Source organism: Centropristis striata, chromosome 8 (genome assembly GCF_030273125.1).
Source record: "Centropristis striata isolate RG_2023a ecotype Rhode Island chromosome 8, C.striata_1.0, whole genome shotgun sequence".
Classification (NCBI taxonomy): domain Eukaryota; kingdom Metazoa; phylum Chordata; class Actinopteri; order Perciformes; family Serranidae; genus Centropristis; species Centropristis striata.
In genome coordinates, this window is record NC_081524.1 from 6,204,790 (window position 1) to 6,228,109 (window position 23,320).

Consider the following 23,320-nt stretch of genomic DNA (forward strand, 5'->3'; position numbering starts at 1 on the left):
TTGTCCAACTTAAAATTTTATCGAAGTTTGTTGCCTTGAAATTTTGAGTTCACCATACTTTTCTTTTTTTGCAGTGTATATGGACGACAACAACTTCAACATTTTATCCCCCCCTCCTCCCTTCACCTAACCCACCATCCTTTAATACACTGCCACTAACACACCTATGCACACACACACACACTGGAGGTGAAAAATAAGGTGGCCATGGAGTTAAAGAGAGAAATATCCTGAAGATAATATACATCAAGGCACACACACACACACACACACACACACACACACACACAAACAAACAATACATTTTTCAACACTCACAAACAGAATACAAGCAAACAACCGCACATTTCCCGGCAAGCCAGTTTGTTCCAAATAATCCCTAGTGACAAAATAAACGCCACAGTGTATGAGGTTATAGCCTTAATGGCCCATACGCCATTGAGGTGACATAGTGTATTACACACCCTTAATATGACACCTATTGCCTACTGTGCTTTTAGCCAGGTTCTCTCTGCCCTTTTTTCTCTTTACCTCTCCGCTCTGGCTTGTCTGTCCCGGGGCCATGGTGTTGTACAGTGGAACTGACAGGTCGGAGGTTCACACGGAGCCTTTATGGTGAGTTAACACTGTCCTGAAAGGCCCACAGAGGCTGGCTGAGAGACAGAAAGGAAGCAGAATCAGTCAGGAAACTGAGGATGCTGTCTTTCAAGTTTTGGGTAACACTTTACAATAACCATCATTTATAAATGGTAAACAGATAGTTTATTAATGTTTAAACATAATTTATAAACAGTATATAGGCCATTTAGAATGGTAAATACATAATTTATTAATGTTTAACTAACTACATCATTTATAAATGACAAATAGATGGTATATTAATGTAACTTTATAGTTACTTTACCATTAACAAACAAACTATTGATAAACGATGAATTATAATTTAATTAAGTTAAACTCATTTTAACACTTTTAAAACCATATTAAGTATGTTAATGATTTTGAAATGATTCATATACCTTTAAGAAATTGGTTGAAAACATTTAAAGATTAAATATGTATAGCACTTTGTAAATGGTTAATAATTGGTCTATAAACCAACTTTCTCTACTTTGCCTCATATCTGTCTGTGTCTGTTTTTATGCCCTCATGGTAGAATTTTCAAAAATGTATATTATTGTACAGGTGCATCTCAATGAATTACAATATGATGGAGAAGTCCATTTCCAGTAGTTCAAGTCAAATAGCCCCAACCAAGTATTGAGTCATATAGATGGACAAACTTTTCAGAGGCCAACATTTACATATTAAACATACTTTTTAAAATTGGTCCACTTATTTTCACTTTTTGAATTGAATTGCTGACATAAATAAACTTAAACGAAATTATTGTGATTTTAAGCATTTTGCAATATGGTGAGTATTGTGATACAATATGTTGCGATTTAAAAGTTTAATTGCTTTTGTGTCCATAAAATGAGTTCAATCAAGAATTGTTTTGTCAAATATGAGAAAATTCTCAGTGTATTCATCTCACTTCAGTCTTTTTATTTCTCAACAATGAGAGTCAAACCCACAGACTGACCAACAAAGTATTCAGTCAAACTGAACTGAACTGATTTCAACATGTACGGACGACAACAACTGCAGCATTTTATCAAACTTTCAAAAACTTTAAGCTTTGCTGCTCTGTATAGCTTCGGTACGGCTGTGAGTCACAAACCTGGGTTCCAGTGTCTTTAGCATGTAGCTAAAACCATCGTTCTAAATCTAAAATAAAATCATGGCTTAAATCCACTCAATCATGCACCTACCAACTATAAACTCAAACATTAGCTCACTATTTTGCAATCTCGTTAGTGTTCTATTTTACCATTGTTTTGTGTTGTGTCTTAATACTGTGACTTTACTCTTGCTGTTGTCCTGTGTTGTGTTGTGTTTTAAGAGTGTGAAACTTTGTTGTTGCTGTTTGAAAGGCTTGTTTGTTTGTGTGAGATTTATGTTATTTGTTCCTGACCAGGGACTACAGATGCAATTTAGCTAATTCTGGTACTGCTGAGAGCCATACACTGTCCCTGTTAAATAAATAAATAATCGTAACTTTGCAGCATTATTTCGTCAACTTCCCGACACGATATCCAGACGTACATGGTGCCTATAGATTCCTTAGATCTCCAGTATATTACTAACAGTGAGCCTGCTACAGCCTCCAGAAAACGAAATATTGATAACTGAATCGATGTAATATTGCCACGCAAAATATCATTTCTTATTTGATTTAAGAATACTTTGTTACCTACTGCAGTTGCACTTTATAATGACTCCCCTTTTAGTAAGGACAGAAGAATATTTATTTCAACTTTAGCTTAAGCTGCTTATACTGTATGTATATATCAAATTGTATTTTTGCACATGTATATTTGCACACTTGCTGTAGCTGTTATCTATGAGTAACAGCTACTAATGCACATGGACCATCCATTCCACTTCTTCTATCCTAGGCTATGTATTGTGGGCTCATGTTTTGTATAGGTGGAATATGTATGTATACATGTGTTGTGTTGTGTATATGTTGGCTGCTGGAACACCTAAATTTCTCTGCTGGGATGCATAAAGTATATCTTATCTTATCTTATCACGATACTATGCTGCATTGATTTATTCCCCCACCTCTACCAGATTCAGCCCTCATACCAACATGAATTTGTACTTTTATCCATTAAACTTTAGTTAAACTGGCACTGTGCATGCTTTGTCTGGTTTTAAAGATGTCTTATTTAGATGTATATGAGTGCGTCTTCACGGGCGCTGTTGGAGATTTTTTATAAATGAACAAAAGAAGCGATTGACATTAAGTGGATTTTCGATTCATTTTTTTTTTTTTTTTACAAAAATCAACTAAATCTTATCCCAGAAAACACACTCTATAAGCCTCTGTGTGTAAGTCCACACATGCTCTTAACCCTCTACTCATTTGCGTGTGTTTTCCACAGAGATTTGATGTCAGGCTGTCAGTTAAAAGCAGCCTTACCTTTCTTATCAGCATCACAGCTTTACCCGTGAAAACTGCAGTCATTTAAAAAAAATAGAAGAGGCAGGAGGGTGGGAGTGAATGAGAGAAAGGGGAAAAAAGAAGAGAGAGAGGAGGGAGAGAGAGAAAAAGAAGGAAGTGCCTTCGGGGGAAGTTATTAAAGAAGGTGCAAGCTGGCTGGCTTGGCAGCAGTTCAAAGGGGGTGGATCCCCTTGCCTCCCTGCACCCAAATGGCAGTTGCTGGCACCACCGCTAAACACACAATGCCTTGTGGCAAAACTGTGTCTTTCATTGACAGATGAGTGGGGCAAGGAAAGGAAAGGAGGGAGGAGGGAACACAAAATGCTGCTATTCGCTCTCTTTTTAGAGGTGGAAAAAAAAGACTTAACCTGAAAGAGGTGTTAGCCCCCTAACCAGTAGTGAAAGGCAGAGCTGCACACACACACACACACACACACACACACACAAAGGAAATGTGGTTGTAGCCATTGGTGGAAGCGTAATTGTGGGACGGTTTAAAGAATTATGAGATGTTACAGTCATTTTGTCATCATTATAGCTCGCTAAGGTTTTTTTGGTCATTTTGTGTCCTTTTAAAAAAAATAATTTTGTGTCTTTTTTGGTCATTTTGCTTCTTTTTAATATTTTTGTGTCTTTTTTGGTAATTCTGTGTATTTTTTGTCATTCTGTGTCTTTTTTTGTCATTTTGTGTCTCTTTTAAAGTAATTTAGTGTTTTTTCAGTCATTTTGTGTCTTTTTGGTCATTTTGTGTCTTTTTTGTCATTTTGTGTCTTTTTTAAGTAATTTAGTTTTTTACTGTCATTTTGCGTCTTTTTTGGTCATTTTGTGTCTTTTTTAAAGTAATTTTGTGTTTTTTCAGTCATTTTGTGTCTTTTTTGGTAATTTTGTGCCTTTTCAAGTAATTTTTTGTCTTTTTTTGGTCATTTTGTGCCTTTTTTAAGTAATTTAGTTTTTTTACTGTCATTTTGTGTCTTTTTTGGTCATTTTGTGTCCTTTTTAAGTAATTTAGTTTTTAACTGTCATTTTGTGTCTTTTTTTAGTCATTGTGTGTCTTTTTTGGTCATTTTGTGTCTTTTTAAATGTAATTTATTGTATTTTAAGTAATTTTGTGTCTTTTTTTGTAATTCTGTGTCTTTTTTAAGTAACTTTGTGTCTTTTTTTGGTCATTTTGTGTCTTTTTTAAGTAATTTAGTTTTTTACTGTCATTTTGTGTCTTTTTTAAGTCATTTTGTGTCTTTTTTTGGTCATTTTGATACTGCCTCCAGCGGCCCCCAGGTAATTTGAGTTTGAGACCCCTAATCAAGAGGGTGGAGCAAAGGAAATGTGGTTGTAGCCATTGGTGGAAGCGTAAGTGTGGGACGGTTTACAGAATTATGAGATGGTACAGTCATTTTGTCATCATTATAGTTCGCTATGGGTCCAAAGAATCAAATCAAATTAAAATGACAATAAAAAAAAGGAGGCTGCAGCTCAGTCTACAAAACTTTGCTTTGATTGTGTTAAACTGCACTGTTATAGGGTGACGCAAAAAAAAAAATCATAATTTTCTAAACAAATATAAAACGCATACATTCACATGACTTGTTTTGTTTTTCCCTCTGCGTCCTCCAGGAGCTTTGACTCCACACTTCCTGGCAGGCACAAGGTTAACAGATTTTATTGGATACAGGGCCTTGAGCTTCAGTCAATACTGCTGGTCAATAGTTCTTATTAATAAATGGATTTCAAAGGATATATTTTATTCATCTGAATGTAAAACGTGCAGTTGAAGCACGCCGCTAAGCCAGGCAAAGCTAATAATACATGAACATACTGTACATGAGTGACAAGGGGCTTTGGTTCCGGTTAATACTTTCCTCTGAACAGATGTAAAATTATAGATTATATAAAAGAAGTGGACGTGGGCACTGTAATGTCACCCATTTGTAGGTGGAGTTTTGAAGCCTTGAGACTGGCATTTTGCTAGTGGCCATCTTGGTTTTTGTGGTGCCAGAAGTGACCATATTTGGTCAAGAGGGTGGAGCTAGGGATGATTGAGGTGCTTACTGGCTTGGTCAGTAAGGTGTATAATTGGTTTGCTAATTTTGTCTAACAGAAAACAGGCTTTATACAAAATGTATTGACTCCATAGGGTCTGTTAGTAAAACCAAATGCTGAACAAGACATCTTTAGGTATCAATGTGACAATTAGATTAGATTAGATTAGATTAGACTTTATTAATCCCACAGAGGGGAAATTTCTTTGTTACAGCCGACCAAAGAAATTGCACACAAATTATTACCCTTTTAGATAAAAATAAAAAATAATCAATCTAATAGAAAAAGACATTTAACAATATACAATATACTATATACAACTTAGTGCAAATTAAGTGAAGAATGTGCAAAGTGCAAATTATATGCAAAATGTGAGGAAAAGAAAGAAAGAAACGACAACACGTTCAGGTTGTGCTGGTGTTGTACAGTCTTATGGCAATTAACGTTCAAGAACTGATATTGTCAGGGTCATAAGACAAAAACAAGGACCACACCCACAGCAAGTTCACTTAAATTTACACAGCGTCATAAATATGCGACACTTTGACTCTATATCCTGATTGACATGATGCAATGGAGACTTTAAAAAGTAGCCATGCACAAAGCATACCCTGCTTTATTGTACATTTTACTCTAAATGGGAACATAATTTACAAAATAAAAGTAATGCTGTCATGAAGAAGACTTAAGAAACTAAAGGTTGAGACCAAAACATACCCCAAGGGATTACATGGAGTCGCCCCCTGCTGGCCATTGGAAAGAATGCAGGTTTAAGGCACTTCTGCATTAAAAGCTTCACTTTTCTTTAATATATATTATCTTTTTATATCTGTAAAATGCAGTACTGCAGTTTTGTAGGATAAGAGGTGATCATCTATGATATTTTAGCATTTAATGTACATGTGCACATTAACACAGACACACATAAACACTCCTGCACCCGTAGTTTGCACCACTCCTCTGTGGCATGTCATAAGTCTGTTCATGTTTGTAAGGTGTATTATGCTTATGTTGCTGAGGTTTTTTTCATTGTTTTTTTTTCTCCTTTCCTCCTTTTTTCTCTTCATCTCTGTCTTCCTGTCCTGTTCACCTCTGCCATATTGCATGTGTGTTTTTATATGTTTTGGACGGGTTGATGGCAAATTTCATTGTACTACCCTGTGCAATGACAATAAAGGCTTTCTGATTCTGATTCTGAGTTTCACAATCCCCCCTCACATGACCACACAAATACGTACGGAGAACACATGTGAGTAACTGCACATGCCGTCAGACCAGCTTATAGTTAGATTTATGCATACATATATAATCAGCAGCCTATATGGTAGCCCTGACCCTGCAAGTCTAGAGCAAGGCCAGAGAGACGCATCTGAAAAGTCTAAAGTCTAAAAGGCATTAATAACAAGCTGTCCCATCAGCCACTTGAGGAGCTCAGGTAAAGTATAAGAGGGTCGATGGATGAATAGAGGAGCTCAGAGTTATTTAACATGCAAACAACTAGCCAGTTTAACATACTGTCAGAGAGATGGCACCATTTGTGTTGGGGAGAAAATACTGGAGCAGGGGTACGGTTTATTTTTCTAGTTATAAATTACTAATGCTAGATGGGAGAATATAACTGACCCTGACACTGTTAATCTAGCTCTGTCGTCAAAAGGTAGACTCAGAGTCAGGCTTTATCTGTACATTACTTTTCATACAAGAGAGATGCAACACAAAGCGCTTTACATAAAAAAGGAGAAAATAACAATTTTTTTTTTTTTAAATAACAAAACATAGAAACAAGCAAACCCCCACCCCAACCACCTTCAATTATATAAAAAAAAAGTAAGATAAGATAAAATGTATATATATATATATATATATATATATATATATATATGTAATTTTTTATATATATTATATAGAGATATTTTATCTGTCTATCTATCTGTCTATCTATCCATCCATCCATCCATCCATCCATCCATCCATCCATCCATATATATATATATATATATATATATATATATATATAAATAATAAAATAAATACATTTTAAAAAAGTAAAAGGCAATAATAACATTGGAAAGTTATAAAAAAAATAAAAATAAAAAAATAAAATAAAATAAAAAAGCTAGATAAAACAGATAAAACAACAAATAAATAATTAAGAAATAGAGCATGATAAAATATGTACAAATAGAAATGGACGAATAAACAGTAAAATAAATAAATAAAAGAGAAGATGTAATAACACTAAGACGCATGAGCAGAGAAATCTCTAAAAATGGTTCAGGTAAAAGCCAAATTAAAAAGATAAGTCTTAAGTTTGCTCTTAAAAATATGAACAACTCGACAGGGAGAAACTGGAATAAGTCATCCAGCTGTTACACTTACAATCACAGAACAAGAGTTACAACATGTAACAATATCTTATGTGTATCTTCACAACTCAGTCATCATAACAATATGACACTGTCCTATTCCCTCAGTAAGACGGTCCAGTTATGTCTGCTGTATACATGCTTTCATTGTTTACTCTGTTTCCATTTGGATTACATGTCATGCAATGGTGGCTTTGTGTCCCAGGTAAGTGAAAAGACAAATATGCCACTGGTGTGCACAATAAAATTGTTTTATAATGCAATACAACGTGACACTACACCATCTGTTGTCCTGCAGGAAATTCTGTTTGTGAGCTTGTGAGGCAGCGCAGTAAACATCATAGATATCATGCAGGAAGAAAAAAAGAAAAAAAATCATGACAGCGGGCAAGATACAACAGATTCTTCACAATATAAGGGCATCCAGAAATGCATTTTCTATCCATTCTATTCAATATTTCTGGACAACATCTTAGTCCTAATTTGGGAAGCTGAACTAGGCCACACAATGGCACACAGATTCTGCCCCGTGAGTGTTGAGTGTGTCTGCATATTCTCTCCCTGTCTGTGTGAAACAGAGACAGTTGTCAAGCCGTGGCCAACTCAGTCACGCTGCCACTGAGCTCCAAACAATGACCTGAATGTAATGACAGATGACACATAGGGTGTGTGGATGCAGCACAGGACAGAACCCAAACTCCATCTGTTACTCTGCCATATTAGAGAGGAAGATGGCCTTTTTTTTTTTAAAGCAAAAACACGCCACACTGTTTAAATCTGTGGGGACACTTACTGCACATTCCCTTTCAATTAATACACTTTTTCTTTAACCCTTTATCAGGCAAAGAACTATATTTGGTAACTTCAGGTAATATTTCGAGAAAAAAGTTGCAAATTTACTAGATTGAAGTGGCAAATCTACAAGAAAAAAAGTTGCAGATTTAAGAGATTTAAAGTGGCAAATCTGCGCGAAAAAAGTCGCAGATTTACGAGAAAAAAGTGGGAAAAAGCAACTTTTTTCTCCCATATTCACCACTTTAACCCTTAATAGGACACTCATTGAAATATTAGCAAATTCCAAATTTCAACCCTAGAGAATATTGGAGGGTATTACATACAGCCAGAATGTGTAAAAAAAAAAAACATACGAAAATAATATTTTGAGAAAAAAGTTTAGGAGTTTAAAGTGGCAAATTTACGAGAAAAAAATGCGCAGATTTATGAGATTTAAAGTGGTGAATGTTTTTAACGTTATGATGTCAATGATTTGATTGCAAGCTCCTATGTGGGTTATAAAAATGTTTCACTTAACAATTTTAAACCTTTACTGCAAGATAAAAACACTAAATCTGAGGGAAATGATCTTGCTGCATGGACAGATCATTTCACTTGACAAGATTTCTTAAATTAAGATTATTAAATCTAGAAATAAGCATGTTGAACGCCTAAAATAAGAAAATAACTCTTTAAACAAGATACATTGTCTAACACTTTGAAATCTAAAACGTTTAAGAGTATTTTAAGAACCAAATGATTTACAGTGTTCAAAAAAACAAAAATGCACCAAAAGCAAGAACAGCTGTTGAACATTCCACCTACAGAAAGCTGGCAATAAACTCTTAAACTGAGAAATACATCTGAGTTGTAACTATTATAGTTTATTAAGCAGATACTCAACAACTGTGTTGAGAATTTCCTAATCCTATGTGCACTGTTTACATGCTTTTTTTTACTGTTTATTTATTATTATATCTTGCATTTTTACTGATGCTTTCTGTTATTGCAGTATCCCCTTTTCTGCTACAACCCTCTGCTACTAATAAAGATTATCTTATCTTATGCTTCCAGCTCCTTTGTATTGAATATTTGCTGGTTTTCTGAGTCTTCTATGATAGCAAACTGAATATGTTTGACTTCTGGTCAGACCTAATAAGCAATTTGACGACGTGACCTTTCGTTCTGGGAAACTGGCACTTTTCTCCTGTCATTTTAAACACTCAGAGATTGACAGATTAATCAAGAAATTAATCTGCAGATGTTATCGATAATGAAGATCATCATTAGTTGTAGCCCTAGCATACATGTAATGAAGGGGTGGTCAACCTGTGGCTCCAGAGCCTCATGTGGCTCTTTAGGCCGCCTGCAGGGGCTCCCCGAGGCTGAGACAAAAAAATTATATACATATTTTTCAACATGGTCTCACAGAAATCCGTGAAATAGCCACGGATTTTCGCTTAACTCAAAATTTGTGGAATAGCCACGGAATCGCTCAAATTTCCGTGAAACTGACACGGATTTCACTACAATGCAAGTTAATGACAGTCATATCCCGTGGCTATTCCAACATACAAAGTGATTATGTATATTTACTGAGTGAATATTTAGAAAATAAAACATATATTTCTCGCTAGAAATGTGATCAAAATCCATTTTTATGCATAAATTAAGTCAAAATATTGATTTTTCACTAAAAATGAGAAAACTGTCCGCCATGTTTTTTATTCTGACCGCTGGGACCTTGAAAGTCACGTGACTTGGAACAAACCAATAGCCACGGGATATGACTGTCATTAACTTGCATTGTAGCGAAATCCGTGTCAGTTTCACGGAAATTTGAGCGATTCCGTGTATGGAAGTAAATCTGTGTCATCGGAGTTTGAAACAAAAAAGACGTTGAATTTCTAGCACTGAATATTTATGCATTGAAATTATGTATTTGAATGTTTTTCAACGTTAAAAATTCAACTGCAAAAAATTCAACCTCAAAAAATTCAACCGCAAAAAATTCAACCGCAAAAAATTTAACTGCAAAAAATTCAACCTCAAAAAATTCAACCGCAAAAAATTCAACCTCAAAAAATTCAACCGCAAAAAATTCAACCGCAAAAAATTCAACTGCAAAAAATTCAACCTAAAAAAATTCAACCACAAAAAATTCAACCGCAAAAAATTCAACCGCAAAAAATTCAACTGCAACATCCGGGGACCCAAGGCAGAGCAATCGATTCCAGATTCAAGATCGGGCGCGTGCGTCAAGCAACAAGAGCGAGCGGGAGTCACCTGACACCAATGCAGCTTCGGCTTGTCGGCTCGCACAGTGACGGAGTTCAGGCATGTCCAACAATGGGGCTTCGGTGAGTGTTTGAACTGTTCTATATGACATCAGTGTGGTTTGTTTCTGTAAGATTCAGTCAGAGACAGCTGACATGTGTACATTAACGGACTTTATTGGACATAAAATTAGCGGAACATGCACATTAGTAACGGTATTGAGGTTCCACGTGTAGCCTACATGAGCGGGGGAATGACGGAGTAACTCCACCTCAGGTAAAGCATAGCGCCGTGCCAGCGAACAGCTGGTCAGAACACGGCTTTTTCTTCTAGTTTTGGTTAAATTAAATGACACTGAGATCCTTTGACAAGCTATTAGGGGTGATGGACGGGGTTTTGAAACCAGGAACGCGCTTGAAAAGCTAATCTGAGTCACCGCAGTGAAGTGACCGTAGCAGTGGCTTTAGCGGGGAATGCACAGACGCATCTCCCCGACTGTAGCCCGGTTACGCTGTTTACATGCACGACGGTGCATCAATAATCGAACAATGGGGCTTTGAGTGTTTGAACTCTTCTATATGCCATCAGTGTGTTTTGTTTCTGTAAGATTCAGTCATAGACAGCTGACGTGTACATTAACGGACTTTATTGGACATAAACTAACCGGAACTTAAACAAGATGACCTTCAGTTGTTGTTTTTTCAAACTCTCAGTACGATGTCATATATTATATGGTATCATAAAACACCCACCAAAACAATACCATATCAGACATATAGCCTACGCATTATAGTGTGACCATGGTTTTTTGTCCCGTACGACCTTACAGTTGTGAGGGGGAGATTGTGATCTGTCACTGAAGTTCTTAGTGAAAGTAATCACAGCTGTGTAGAAGTTAAGAGATTATCTGTTTGACTTTACCTATAGCCTAGCAGTTTTAAAAAAGCACAAATTAAGGAGGTTTCGGTTTAACGAGTAATGTGTTAATTAGTCACTCAGCATGCATCGTGGTAACCTTAAAGTTCCTTTCCTCTGATGGAAAAACAAACTGAACAGCCTTCAGTTTTAAATGAATGCAGCAAATTTTCAGCTGTAGAAGTATGTAATTAAATGTAGTAATCATTACTATAGATTATAGACTGGTTTTACAGTAATGATTTAGTTTATCTATTCGTAGTTTACATGACATAACTTTTTTTCTCTCTCCTAGGAACTGCTACTTAATCACCTGTTAGAAAGACTTCGCTCTCGATTGGAAAATATTCTGGGACGCATGCCTCTGGATCTGGACTTCTTAGAGTTCACTTGCACACAAGAACTTGTGTTTTTAAATGCTGTAGCTGGTCAGGTAGCTGTTTGTCCAGCAATTTTAGATGCACTGACACAGTTACACAGTCTTATAAACATAGAAAAAGAAAAAAGTAAGCAACATATTGCAGTTGTGCAGTTTGAGGAAGGACCATCTGGGCGACAACGAATGGCCATATCCCCAGACCACCTTTGCAACCTTCTTGAACTTAATCTGTCTGTCCCCTGTATAGCTAAACTCATGGGGATATCCAGAAGCACAGTGTACCGGCGCATGGCTGAGTATAATCTCTCAATAAAGTCACTATACAGCACCATGACAGATGAAGAGTTAGACCAGTGTGTGAGAGAGATTAAATCCAGACAGCCTCATTCTGGATACCGAATGGTGAAGGCACTTCTGCAAGCTAGAGGACTAAGGGTGCAGTATAACCGTGTCAGAGCTTCCATGCACCGTGTTGACACCACTGGTGTCATCTCCCGTATGCTCCATTTAGGATGTATTGCTCGACGGACCTACTCAGTTCCAGGCCCCCAGTCTTTAATTCATATTGATACAAACCATAAATTGATTCGGTAATTCTTTTTAAATAATGTTTTTGACAAAATGCAAATTAATTAAGAGTATGCTTGCCCTTAAGCAATGTAGCTGTTCTGTTCTGAGTGTTCACACTATTTCTTACTTGTAGTATGTTCTATACAGTTGACAAATTCAGCATTTTTCCTTTCAGCTACAACATTGTTATCTTTGGTGGCATTGATGGTTTTTCCCGCAAGGTAAGCACAGTTGTCAGGACTAAGTGTACACATTCTTATAATCATTAAATACTTAACGTCTCATAGTGGTGTAATTGCATTTGTGCTGCAGATAATGTATCTTGGTACCGCTTCCAACAACCTAGCATCAACTACCCTGGCTTTCTTCCAACAATCTGTTGAGAAGTTTGGGTTTCCTCTCAGGTAAATATATATTTTTAATATTTAAGATTTGTTTTTTACTGTACAGTACAACCAGAGGAAGAAAGTAACTAAGTACATTTACTCAAGTACTGTACTGAAGTACAATTTTTAAGTACTTGTGCCATGATTTTTCCTCTCCTCACCACCTTCTATTGTGCCCTTTGATCGGTTTATAGGCCTACATGTTTTAAACTATCTAAATTAAGTCATGGAAGTAGAGTTAAATATTATGAAAACATAATTTAAAAGTTAAAAAAGAAAATGAATTGTTAAGAATGCTTGAGAACCTTGACTTTTACTTCAATACTTTAACTATATAATACTTGTAGTAGGATTTTCATGCTGGACTTATTACTTTTAATGGAGTACTTTTACATTGCTGTTCTTTTACTTAAGTAAAGGATCTGAATACTTATACAAACACTGAGTACAACACAGTGACCCACACAACTAAGCTTTAAAGTAATTTTATTAAGTTTTGTTTAGATGCTCCAACCCCGCTTGTTACACTGTTTTAATAACCAACCAATATACTGTAATTAATATTGCATGTATTATATATGTTTTTTGAAAGTTTTTGTCTATCTTAGGGTACGTGGTGATCAGGGGGTAGAAAACGTGGACGTTGCTCGACTCATGTTTACAGTTCGTGGCACTGGAAGGAGCAGCTTTATATCTGGGAAGAGTGTTCACAACCAACGGTGAGTTTCACAAAATAGATCCTGCTATGTAAAAGCTGCCACCCCACTGATGTCACATTTAGGTGCAATGACACACAGTATGTATATAAGATCTAATTTTTAAAGACATTTTATGCATACACACAGACTAAAGAAAGGTCAGATCAGTTGGACTATATTTTTTATACATATAATGTATATATATATATATATTTTTTTTAAATTAATTAATTATTTTTTTTCTGTGCACCTGTCTTAATAGAAACATCAGTGATGTTTCCCATTAGTTTATTTTGGAATACTACAAGTTGAGTGGAAGTACATTTTTGATATTACAGTAAAATTTTATTTTAAAAAAGTTTTGTCAATTTTATAATTTTCCAGGATTGAGCGGCTGTGGAGAGACTTGTGGGTAGCTGTAACAAGCATCTACTACGATGTTCTCCACTACCTTGAAGAAGAGGGCTTCCTCAGCATCGACAACATTACACACCTCTTCTGCTGCCACTTTGTGTTCCTTCCACGCCTGCAGGATGACCTTGATACTTTTCGCAGTGGTTGGGACAATCACCCGATAAGAACTGAGAGCCAGATGACCCCTAATCAGCTGTGGATGCTGGGTCGTGCACATCACCCAATTCCTGGGCCAGATAACACAGAGGTACATGCAAAATATAATGTGAATTTAATATGTAGTGTGGTTCACTTGTGTAAGCAATTCAATTAGAAGCCACGAGGACATATTTGAAAATGTGCCTACTGTTTATCCAGATAATACTGCATGAAATTCAAAATTGTTCTATTTATAGGATATGGACATTCCAGATATTGAGTGGGAAAACAGTGGACTTCCCCATGATGACCACTCAAGCATCATTGTCCCGGATGCAGATTGCCCGCTGACTGATGAACAAATGACATCTTTAGGAGATGCAGTTAACCCAAGAGCTGCATCCCAGTCCTTTGGCTGTGATATTTACATTGCCACAGTTCAGTTCTGTGAGCAATTTCTTTCTCTCTAAAAGAACTGAATTGAGAGCAACAAACTAAATGGATGTTGTCAAAGCTTTGATGTGAGCACTGATTTAGAGAAGAAACCCTTAATGGAGGGGTGTCAAAGTAATTTTTGTCCGGGGGCCACATGCAGCCCAATTTGATCTCAAGTGGGCCTGACCCTTAAAACCATTGTTTATTATATATAATCTATAGTTTTTCTCTTTCTTTTTATAAAAGTACAACAAAGTAGTCCAACGTTAAGTCAATTTACTAAACGATGAACCCCTAAATTATTTTATTCTCCATCTTCCCATTGACCTATGTCTTATTCAAAGACATTTGACATGTAAGGAAATGGGAGGGGAATTTTGAGCTGTTAAAAAGGAAACAAGATACAATAGATTCAGAATGACTTCGCTACAGTATTCAGCTTTAAACTATTTTAGACTCTCAAAAGTTATTTGAATTATATTTAATTTCATTCCAGATATTTTCTGTTATTTGTTTGTCTGAAAGAATTAGCCATGTACAGCACATTTTTATGTGAAAGCTGAAAATTGGCATTTGTTTTGATATACTGCAAAAACTTGCATCTTCTTCAGCTGTAACAGTGAAACCACAACAGTCAAGTCCACATAACTCCTGGATTAATGATTTATTTGAGTGCAGAGATTGTTTACAGTGAACATGTTGCCAAAAACCTCCTGCAACTTTATGCACACCACCATTGTATGTATGTGAAATTGACATTTGTTTTAGTAAAACTACAAAGGGCATTTAAGCCCTCCAGATGTAACGGTGACAAAATAAAATCAGGAGTCAAGTTAACGTTTACACCTTTTTGAATGGTTCAAGTGTAGAGATTACACATGGAACTTTTTTCAACCTCAGATGTGTCTAACAAAAAAACAAGCAATATCACTTAATCAAGTGTATCAATTTGGTGAGGGCTGGGCAAGTATAACAATTCAGCTAACTCTTTAAACATCAATTACATTTGTTGCATAACAGTCAACATTTTTAACAGCCAACAAACAAAGTTACATCAACATTTAGTACAAGATCAAATCTTGTCTCTCACACAAGGCCAAATCCTGTTTGGCAAGAGCAAATACAGGCCTGAATGTCCCTTTCAAAAGATTTATAATCTTTGTAATGCCCTGGGATGCGTAAGGTCTCGAAGCAGGTGGAGGCTGTGGGGTATCTGCCCATGACTACCTCTACAGAGGGGCTCGTTGGTAGAATCTCCCACCCGGTCCAGAATTTGACCAGATTAGTCAATTCAGTTGGTGTTGCTATGGAGGAGATTAAATATTTATTGGAACGATGAACAAATCAAATGACTAAAAAAATATAATTTGACTTCACTTATCATTAGGGTAAATGACAGAGTCTTGCACTAACAGCCTACAGTCAATAGAAGAGAAGTCTAACTCTTAACTTAACTTTTATTTTAACAACTTAAGATAAGTTGTTAAAATAAAAGTCATTTTTAGAACGACCAGTTAGACTACTGACTATTGAGTTTAAAACAGCAAAATGACAATTTTAAAAATATCCACCCACAATGTGAATATTGAACATTTAAACAGCCAAGTAGCCACTTTCAAATGTATTTTGTAAACCTACCATTCACAATGAACTGTCGAAGATAGCCTGTCATGCGGCATCTGGTGTCAACTGAATAATCGTTATCATCATCGTCATCCTCACAGGGCCAAGTGATTCGCTGAAGAAGTACCTGCATTGAAAATAACATGAGAGCATTGAATCATTTTTCTAAGGGTTACCACACATTTTCCCCAGTGAATTTTCAAAACTTTTCCATGAAATTTAAATATTTTATACAATTTCCATTACTTTATTTAAGTATTTAAAAATAGGCAGGCCTATACATCCATCAAAAGGCGCAATAATGAGACTCTTACTCCGGGAGAAGGACAAACAGCCAAAACAGTGTACATAAAGTTTTGAAAACCATTCTAGTAATTCCACACTATTTCCAGAAAATAGTGTTCTAATTTTATGACTTTTCCATGAGTTTCATGATTATGGGAAACTTGTACATCTTTATCATCATCGTATTGCATATCACTTTTGTAGATCTTTGATGATACATCACTAGTCGGTACTTTTGGAAAGTTGATGATTCAGGGAAACGGAATAGTATGTAGGAACACATAAATAACAAGAACAAGCTTGAACATCGACTATAATAGATGCTGACCAGGTATGAACTGTAATTATTAGTAATTGAAAACGGCATAGTAAGAAAAAATATAAACATTACAAGATCAGAGTAATAAAAAATTACCTCAGGGCTGATATTCCCACCTCCCTCTTTTGGTAGAAGCAAGGCCACTGTGTCAGGTCGTTGGGTCAGCACTGTCCACATTGAGGTTTCTTTAAGACCTCGTCGAAACTGTTTTATTTGTCTTGTGACACGGCCGATCACCTGTTAATAGTAACATGACAAATGGTATGTCCCATAACATTACTCATCCTAAAGCAATCTCCGAGTAAAAGATTAGAAAAACATTATTTTCAAGAAAATAAATTAATAATTTAAATTAATTTATGATGTTTATATCCACTAGTGAATTACATTATATGATACTGTCCTTATGCTCACTGATAAACCTCATTTGCATTTATTACTGACCATCCACCAACTTTTATGTTTCCAGGAAAATAATTTGTCACATACATTTTACATCATCAACCATACCTTGTAAATTAACCAGAAAAAGTGTAACTCATTTTGTCAGACAGATAAACTTAGCAATGTGCATATTACTCAGATGATAAAAACAAACAAACTTGTAACTTTTGGAAGCACACATTTCTTAAACTTTCACTCACAGCATGGATCAGAAGCTTCTCAAAAATCCATCTCCTGTTCTTCTCAGTAAGGGATGGGAGGTCCCAGGCATAGGCCAATTCCTGGACACTTCCTGCATCCTTCTCTGACAGTGTGGATTCCCCTTCAAGCTTTCAGACAAGAGGCAAAATAAGCTGTTAGGAGATTTTTTTTTAAAAGTTGAGTAATGCTAGGTACAATGTGCACTTGTAAAAAGTACTAAATATAACACAGATTACTGGCATTTGAGCTTTTATAGAATCAGGATTTTTTTTTTTTTTTTTTTTTTTTTTAAATACTACATACAAAATTACAAAACTAAGTATTAAAAATCTTATTTACTCCTTTTGTTTGACAAGCTTGAGTTGGCCAAATATAAGCATCACTCATCAAGGACAATGGATACAAAATGCACAGTGCACTGTTCATAAAATAGAACATGAAATACATAACTTTAATCAAACATACAAGCCTGATTGTTTCTCTTATGTCCAGGTCTGGACAATCCTCCAGTGTAACTGTGGCAGTTTCAGGACTACCACCAAGTAGTACATGGACAATAGCAGGGCTGAGTCCAGACAGGCATGGTCCTCCATGAAGAAAAGAGTGGCCTACCATTCTCCCAGCCACCATGAACATGTCACTTTCAACCAGAAAGTGAGAGGCTGAGGGGACTAAATGTCCAGGCTCTCCTTCGAAAAGCCGTGTAACATTGGCGTTTCCTGTTCAAGACATTAAAAACATTTAATAACAACAACATGGTTTTTACTATCTGCGATCGACTGGAGACTCCATTTCTCTACAGTACAGCCTTTATACATTTGGTAGAATCCTTTGAACTTTCAGGACACAGCAACACAACTAAGATACGACAAACTTGTATAGTTGTTATTTAAAAGAATCTTTACTTTTATAGGGGAAATCTTTAATATGCTACTTAGAATAAACATTATACAACAAAAAAGAGGATGCCATACAGCTAACATACATACCAAAATTGATGCAAAATCCAGACTTCAGCTTTTCCATGCATGTTGAGAAAAAAAAGCGAGTTACACCCTGGCCAATAGCTGTATCTCCTGTAACACAAGGTATGGTTTGACAGAATAAATTTAAAGGAAATACTTGGAATTATTTTTTGGCAACTGAAAATTGATATTGGAGCAACCTTCAAGTCTGCAATTCAGAGGTCGTCCCCATTCCACATTAGGTTGTTTGTAAAAGGAGATAAGGGCCATGTCCTGTTCAGCCGGACTTCTTCTTAAGTCCATGCTGAGAAGTAAGGGACTCTCCATTTTATGCATACGGAGATAGTTGTCCACACACTGAGATATGGCCTTGGTGGGGTCACTGATAGTAAACCACCCTAATAAGAAAAAATTGTTTGTTTTATTTGTTTTATGGATTCAAATCAAAAGTAAAAGCCATTAAGCCTTACTTTGGCACAAACAGTGTAACAGTAGCAAATGTATTGATTACATAAATTAATATGTGAGTTAATAATGGTGTGCTATGAAGACTTTGCTAAGACTGCTTTTTACTGTAAACAATTGATGGTTTACCATCTCTATCTGTTGCACAAGTTCCCGATGGCCCAGGTATTGCTGCTTGCTCTTCCTCACTGACAGCACTTTCATGCCTCACTCCATTCCCTGCTCTAGCCACGTAAAAATCTCTTTGTGTTACACTTGCACAAAGAGTAAGATTATTGCCATTGAGAGAAAAAACATGAACAAGTAAATGGATACCTTTCCCCGCAGGCTGAAGCGTGTACCTCAATAAACTCAGTGGCAAACATTTCTGCGCAGACAGGACACTCCTGCATATCTGCTGTTGAGAAATCGAAGTTACAAGAAAGAACAATGATATTTTAAAAGAAAAGGTTTCTGAATTGATTTAATGAATGCTATGTAATAAGTTAACAAAATCTTAAACAAAGAATTCTTACATTTTCTCTCTTCAGGCTCACCGCTGTCCACATTAGTCAGGTTATCGTCAACATCAATGACATCACAAGACTTGATGTGTTCTGTCAGGAGTGGAAGGGGAACTGCTACTCCACATTTCTGACAAGTGGCTTTTGGCATGCTCCTGAATGCTTCATCATTGAGTGGTAGGGGATCTGTGTTAAGTTCTTCTTGAATTGGGGCTATGAACAGATTTTTAACACAACGACCCATAGCCTTCAACAACCTGCCTGAATAGCCACTATCTTCAGGAGGCACAACAGAGAGTTTTCGGCTTCCCCATCCAGCTGAGGAAAACATTGCAAATGAAAATTAGATTGCAAACTTTCAACAGTGTATTGGATATATAATATATATTTAAGTTAAGTTAAAGTAACTAGACTTTTTGTGTGACTACAGTCTTAACTGACCCCCCCTTCTATTTTACTTGACTTTTTCAAATACAGTAATTACAATTAAACAATTTGCAGTTTTTGATTTGCAGTAAGTTTTATTAGGGAAACATCTGTAATTAATATGAGTTAATAAAATTGAACAGTCTTCATTGCATAATGTGCAGTTAGCTGCTGCACATGTACTTCTTTATACATTTGAGCAACACAAACAAACACACAAACTTGTGTTGGCCTACCTGAAGCTTTATAAAGCAGCCATCCACCAGTAACATTCCCCAGTTTTGGAAATAGAACTTTGAGGGCATCACATAACTGTAAGCAAAAATTATACAAGTGTATTTAACCTCAACACTCTGAAAAAAGGATAGCTTGATTAGATCAAATGGCAACATTAAAATCCATGCCAAATTTTTTTTTCTATGAATACAATTTGTGGTGCAGTTATTAGGGCTGTCCCCAACTCAGAATTTTCCCAGGTGAATCGGATCTGACTAGTTGCAATGCTATTTGGTAATCAGAAAAGTGCACTGGAGTTAGATATTTGGCCTTCTGTCTATACGAAAATGTTGGACAACGGATTAGGTGTACGCCCTTTAGGGTAAAGTTTTGACTTTATTTGTGCTTACGGGTGAAAAAAAGGTTTATCTCAATTCTTACAGATTATGATTAACAGATTATAACTTTAAAGCACCAGAGGTAACCCACAGTTTTCTCCATTTCACTTGAGCAAACATGACTGTATATTTAGATCTACAAAATAACTTGTTTAATGTGTGCCCACAATTAATTAATGTAATTGTTTTTCATGAACTTCTCAGCATATTAAAATACAAGATAGACTAAATATCTAATTGCATATTACTACCTCTTCATGTGTTGTGCTCTCATCTAGATGAGTAGTCCTACGGCCCAACCCTGCCTGCATATGGACTATTTGCTCCTGCTCTTTTGGAGTTTTTTCATATGGCTTTGGCAGCAAATAGAAAGCCACTTCAATGGGTTTAGCTCTCTTGGCCGGAACAAGGTTTGCTGCAGGAAAGCGCCTCTTTCCTCTGGCCTTGGTAAAAATACCTGGGAAGGACCTGTAGAAAACAAGTTTGTTGTTTGTATGTTTTTTTTAACTACATTAAAAGGTTGACAAAAAGGCTCTTGCATGACAGATGAATATAGAAAAACTTGGTATTCTACGACATACTCTCATCAGGTTCCAGTAAAGTGTTACATGCAATGACTTTGAAACCTATGATCATTTTTTACTTTTCTTATATTATATAAATTTCACATTAGCCTTAAGTGAAACAGGTCCTTATATATTTTACTGAATGGTCACAAAAAACACTTGATCTCTGCAATATTAGTAATAAGCTGATAATGCTACACAATGCTATGTCTCTCATTACTTACTGTAGGTAACAGGTGGAATTTTGACTGTACAAATTGACAGCATGACAAAGTATGTATACATAGATTTGTATTTAAAATAACAATTTTTTCTTTACCTGGTCATTTCTGCTTGAAGCAAGGGTCTTTGTGGCTGAAGGGCTGAACTCCCATGCCCCTGCCTCTGTTCTCTGCAGTATTGGATCCGAAAATATATATTAGGCCTAATCATCTACAGGCATATAATGTATAAGTAAAAGTAAGCCATATGTACATGAATTGCAGTTTAATACTAAACCTCATATCTTGATTTGTGACCTCTGCTCCCCGGTGTCTCTCAGAAGAGGTTACTAAATCTAATAATCGCCTTGCTGACTCAATGATGTCATCCTGACTAACGTTACCCTGTAATCACAAATACAGCACAGAAAAAAACAAAGGAAGGCTATTACAAATCAGTAGTACAAGTATAATATACATTATTTTAAGATAATCAGACAGGGTATAGCGCCAGAATTTATGTCAAGCATTAGCTTAGCGGCCAAGCCGTTCTTCTTATAATTGATTCATACTGTAAGTCGTACGGGACACCGTACCCCGGTTACAGTCGGAGTTCTCTTAACCCGTAACCAGACCAATGGAACTCCATCAGTTCCCCGGTTACTCGTGCACAGCGTAACCGGGCTACAGTCGGGGAGATGCGTCTGTGCATTCCCCGCTAAAGCCACTGCTACGGTCACTTCACTGCGGTGACTCAGATTAGCTTTTCAAGCGCGTTCCTGGTTTCAAAACCCCGTCCATCACCCCTAATAGCTTGTCAAAGGATCTCAGTGTCATTTAATTTAACCAAAACTAGAAGAAAAAGCCGTGTTCTGACCAGCTGTTCGCTGGCACGGCGCTATGCTTTACCTGAGGTGGAGTTACTCCGTCATTCCCCCGCTCATGTAGGCTACACGTGGAACCTCAATACCGTTACTAATGTGCATGTTCCGCTAATTTTATGTCCAATAAAGTCCGTTAATGTACACATGTCAGCTGTCTCTGACTGAATCTTACAGAAACAAACCACACTGATGTCATATAGAACAGTTCAAACACTCACCGAAGCCCCATTGTTGGACATGCCTGAACTCCGTCACTGTGCGAGCCGACAAGCCGAAGCTGCATTGGTGTCAGGTGACTCCCGCTCGCTCTTGTTGCTTGACGCACGCGCCCGATCTTGAATCTGGAATCGATTGCTCTGCCTTGGGTCCCCGGATGTTGCAGTTGAATTTTTTGCGGTTGAATTTTTGTGGTTGAATTTTTTGAGGTTGAATTTTTTGCAGTTGAATTTTTTGCGGTTGAATTTTTTGCGGTTGAATTTTTTGAGGTTGAATTTTTTGCGGTTGAATTTTTTGAGGTTGAATTTTTTGCAGTTGAATTTTTTGCGGTTGAATTTTTTGAGGTTGAATTTTTTGCGGTTGAATTTTTAACGTTGAAAAACATTCAAATACATAATTTCAATGCATAAATATTCAGTGCTAGAAATTCAACGTCTTTTTTATTTCAAACTCTGATGACACAGATTTACTTCCATATCCGTGGCTATTCCACGGATTTTGAGTTAAGCGAAATCCGTGGCTATTTCACAGATTTCTGTGAGACCAGGTTCATATTTTTACATTAAAATGTTCATTTATCAATGGTGTAGACCAAAAGCTAGTTGTATTCCTCGGTTGTAAAATTGTATAGCCTTTTTACAGCATATTAAAAAACTAAAATGTGCTTCATAGCTTACGAAAGTCTCCGGCCCAGCGCCTTAACCTTTACATTTTGCCAACTTTGAGTTTAGTTTTGAGTTCCTCTAGATAGACTAGTTTTGAAAATCATATTAATAAATGCTCAGTATGACTATTAATAATGTTGGTAGTCTAATTTAGACTTCTTAGGCTGTTTAATTTTCATTTTAGGCTCAATATAAGGTTTGCAGCTCCATTCCGCGATTTTGTCTTTTTTTTGGCTCTTTAGTTCGTAAAGGTTGCCCACTCCTGATGTAATGGATGTGGGGCCTTCCTTCTTTATTCTCTCTTCATTTTTGGATTTTGAGATACTGAGATTGAGAGTAGACAAAAATATGTGTGCACATACTTGCATTAGTGTAGGTCCTAGCCTAAAAGACCTGTCATGAGTGAGGGATTTTAGCCAAATCGGCCGAGATGAGAAGCTTTTCACAGGCGGCACAGCTGCCGGTGCAGGAGGCAGGAGGGAGGGTAACTGTGGCAGTTTTAA

At 36.4% G+C, this 23,320-nt stretch overlaps 2 protein-coding genes and 1 long non-coding RNA gene across 4 annotated transcripts in view; 1 reads left to right on the top strand and 2 right to left on the bottom strand.

Moving 5' to 3' along the window:
• Positions 1-588: 588 nt before the first annotated feature.
• Positions 589-23,320, bottom strand: part of LOC131976122 (uncharacterized) — a 121,334-nt gene continuing 98,602 nt past the window's right edge. Inside the window, exon 4 of the long non-coding RNA XR_009394779.1 lies at positions 589-653. This is a non-coding gene — a long non-coding RNA (uncharacterized LOC131976122). The remainder of the gene's footprint in view (positions 654-23,320) is intronic.
• On the top strand, positions 10,515-14,936 carry LOC131976111 (uncharacterized). 2 transcript variants are annotated; one of them, XM_059339027.1, is made up of 7 exons: positions 10,515-10,589; positions 11,717-12,390; positions 12,546-12,591; positions 12,683-12,774; positions 13,365-13,475; positions 13,839-14,115; positions 14,264-14,936. In XM_059339027.1, exons 1-7 carry the CDS (start codon positions 10,569-10,571, stop codon positions 14,474-14,476), a joined length of 1,434 nt encoding a protein of 477 aa, XP_059195010.1. In that variant the 5' UTR covers positions 10,515-10,568; the 3' UTR covers positions 14,477-14,936. The 2 variants fall into 2 exon arrangements, with proteins under 2 accessions (XP_059195010.1, XP_059195011.1); XM_059339028.1 differs by lacking the exon at positions 10,515-10,589 and adding an exon at positions 10,602-10,782.
• Positions 14,994-21,396, bottom strand: LOC131976112 (G2/M phase-specific E3 ubiquitin-protein ligase-like). Its single transcript, XM_059339029.1, has 13 exons — positions 21,351-21,396; positions 21,172-21,243; positions 20,538-20,754; positions 19,909-19,984; positions 19,259-19,564; positions 19,059-19,140; positions 18,479-18,676; positions 18,303-18,389; positions 17,779-18,032; positions 17,313-17,441; positions 16,765-16,905; positions 16,080-16,191; positions 14,994-15,745 (listed from the first exon to the last, which is right to left on the bottom strand). The coding sequence occupies exons 5-13, from the start codon at positions 19,289-19,291 to the stop codon at positions 15,528-15,530; spliced, it is 1,254 nt and encodes a 417-aa protein (XP_059195012.1). The 5' UTR covers positions 19,292-19,564; positions 19,909-19,984; positions 20,538-20,754; positions 21,172-21,243; positions 21,351-21,396; the 3' UTR covers positions 14,994-15,527.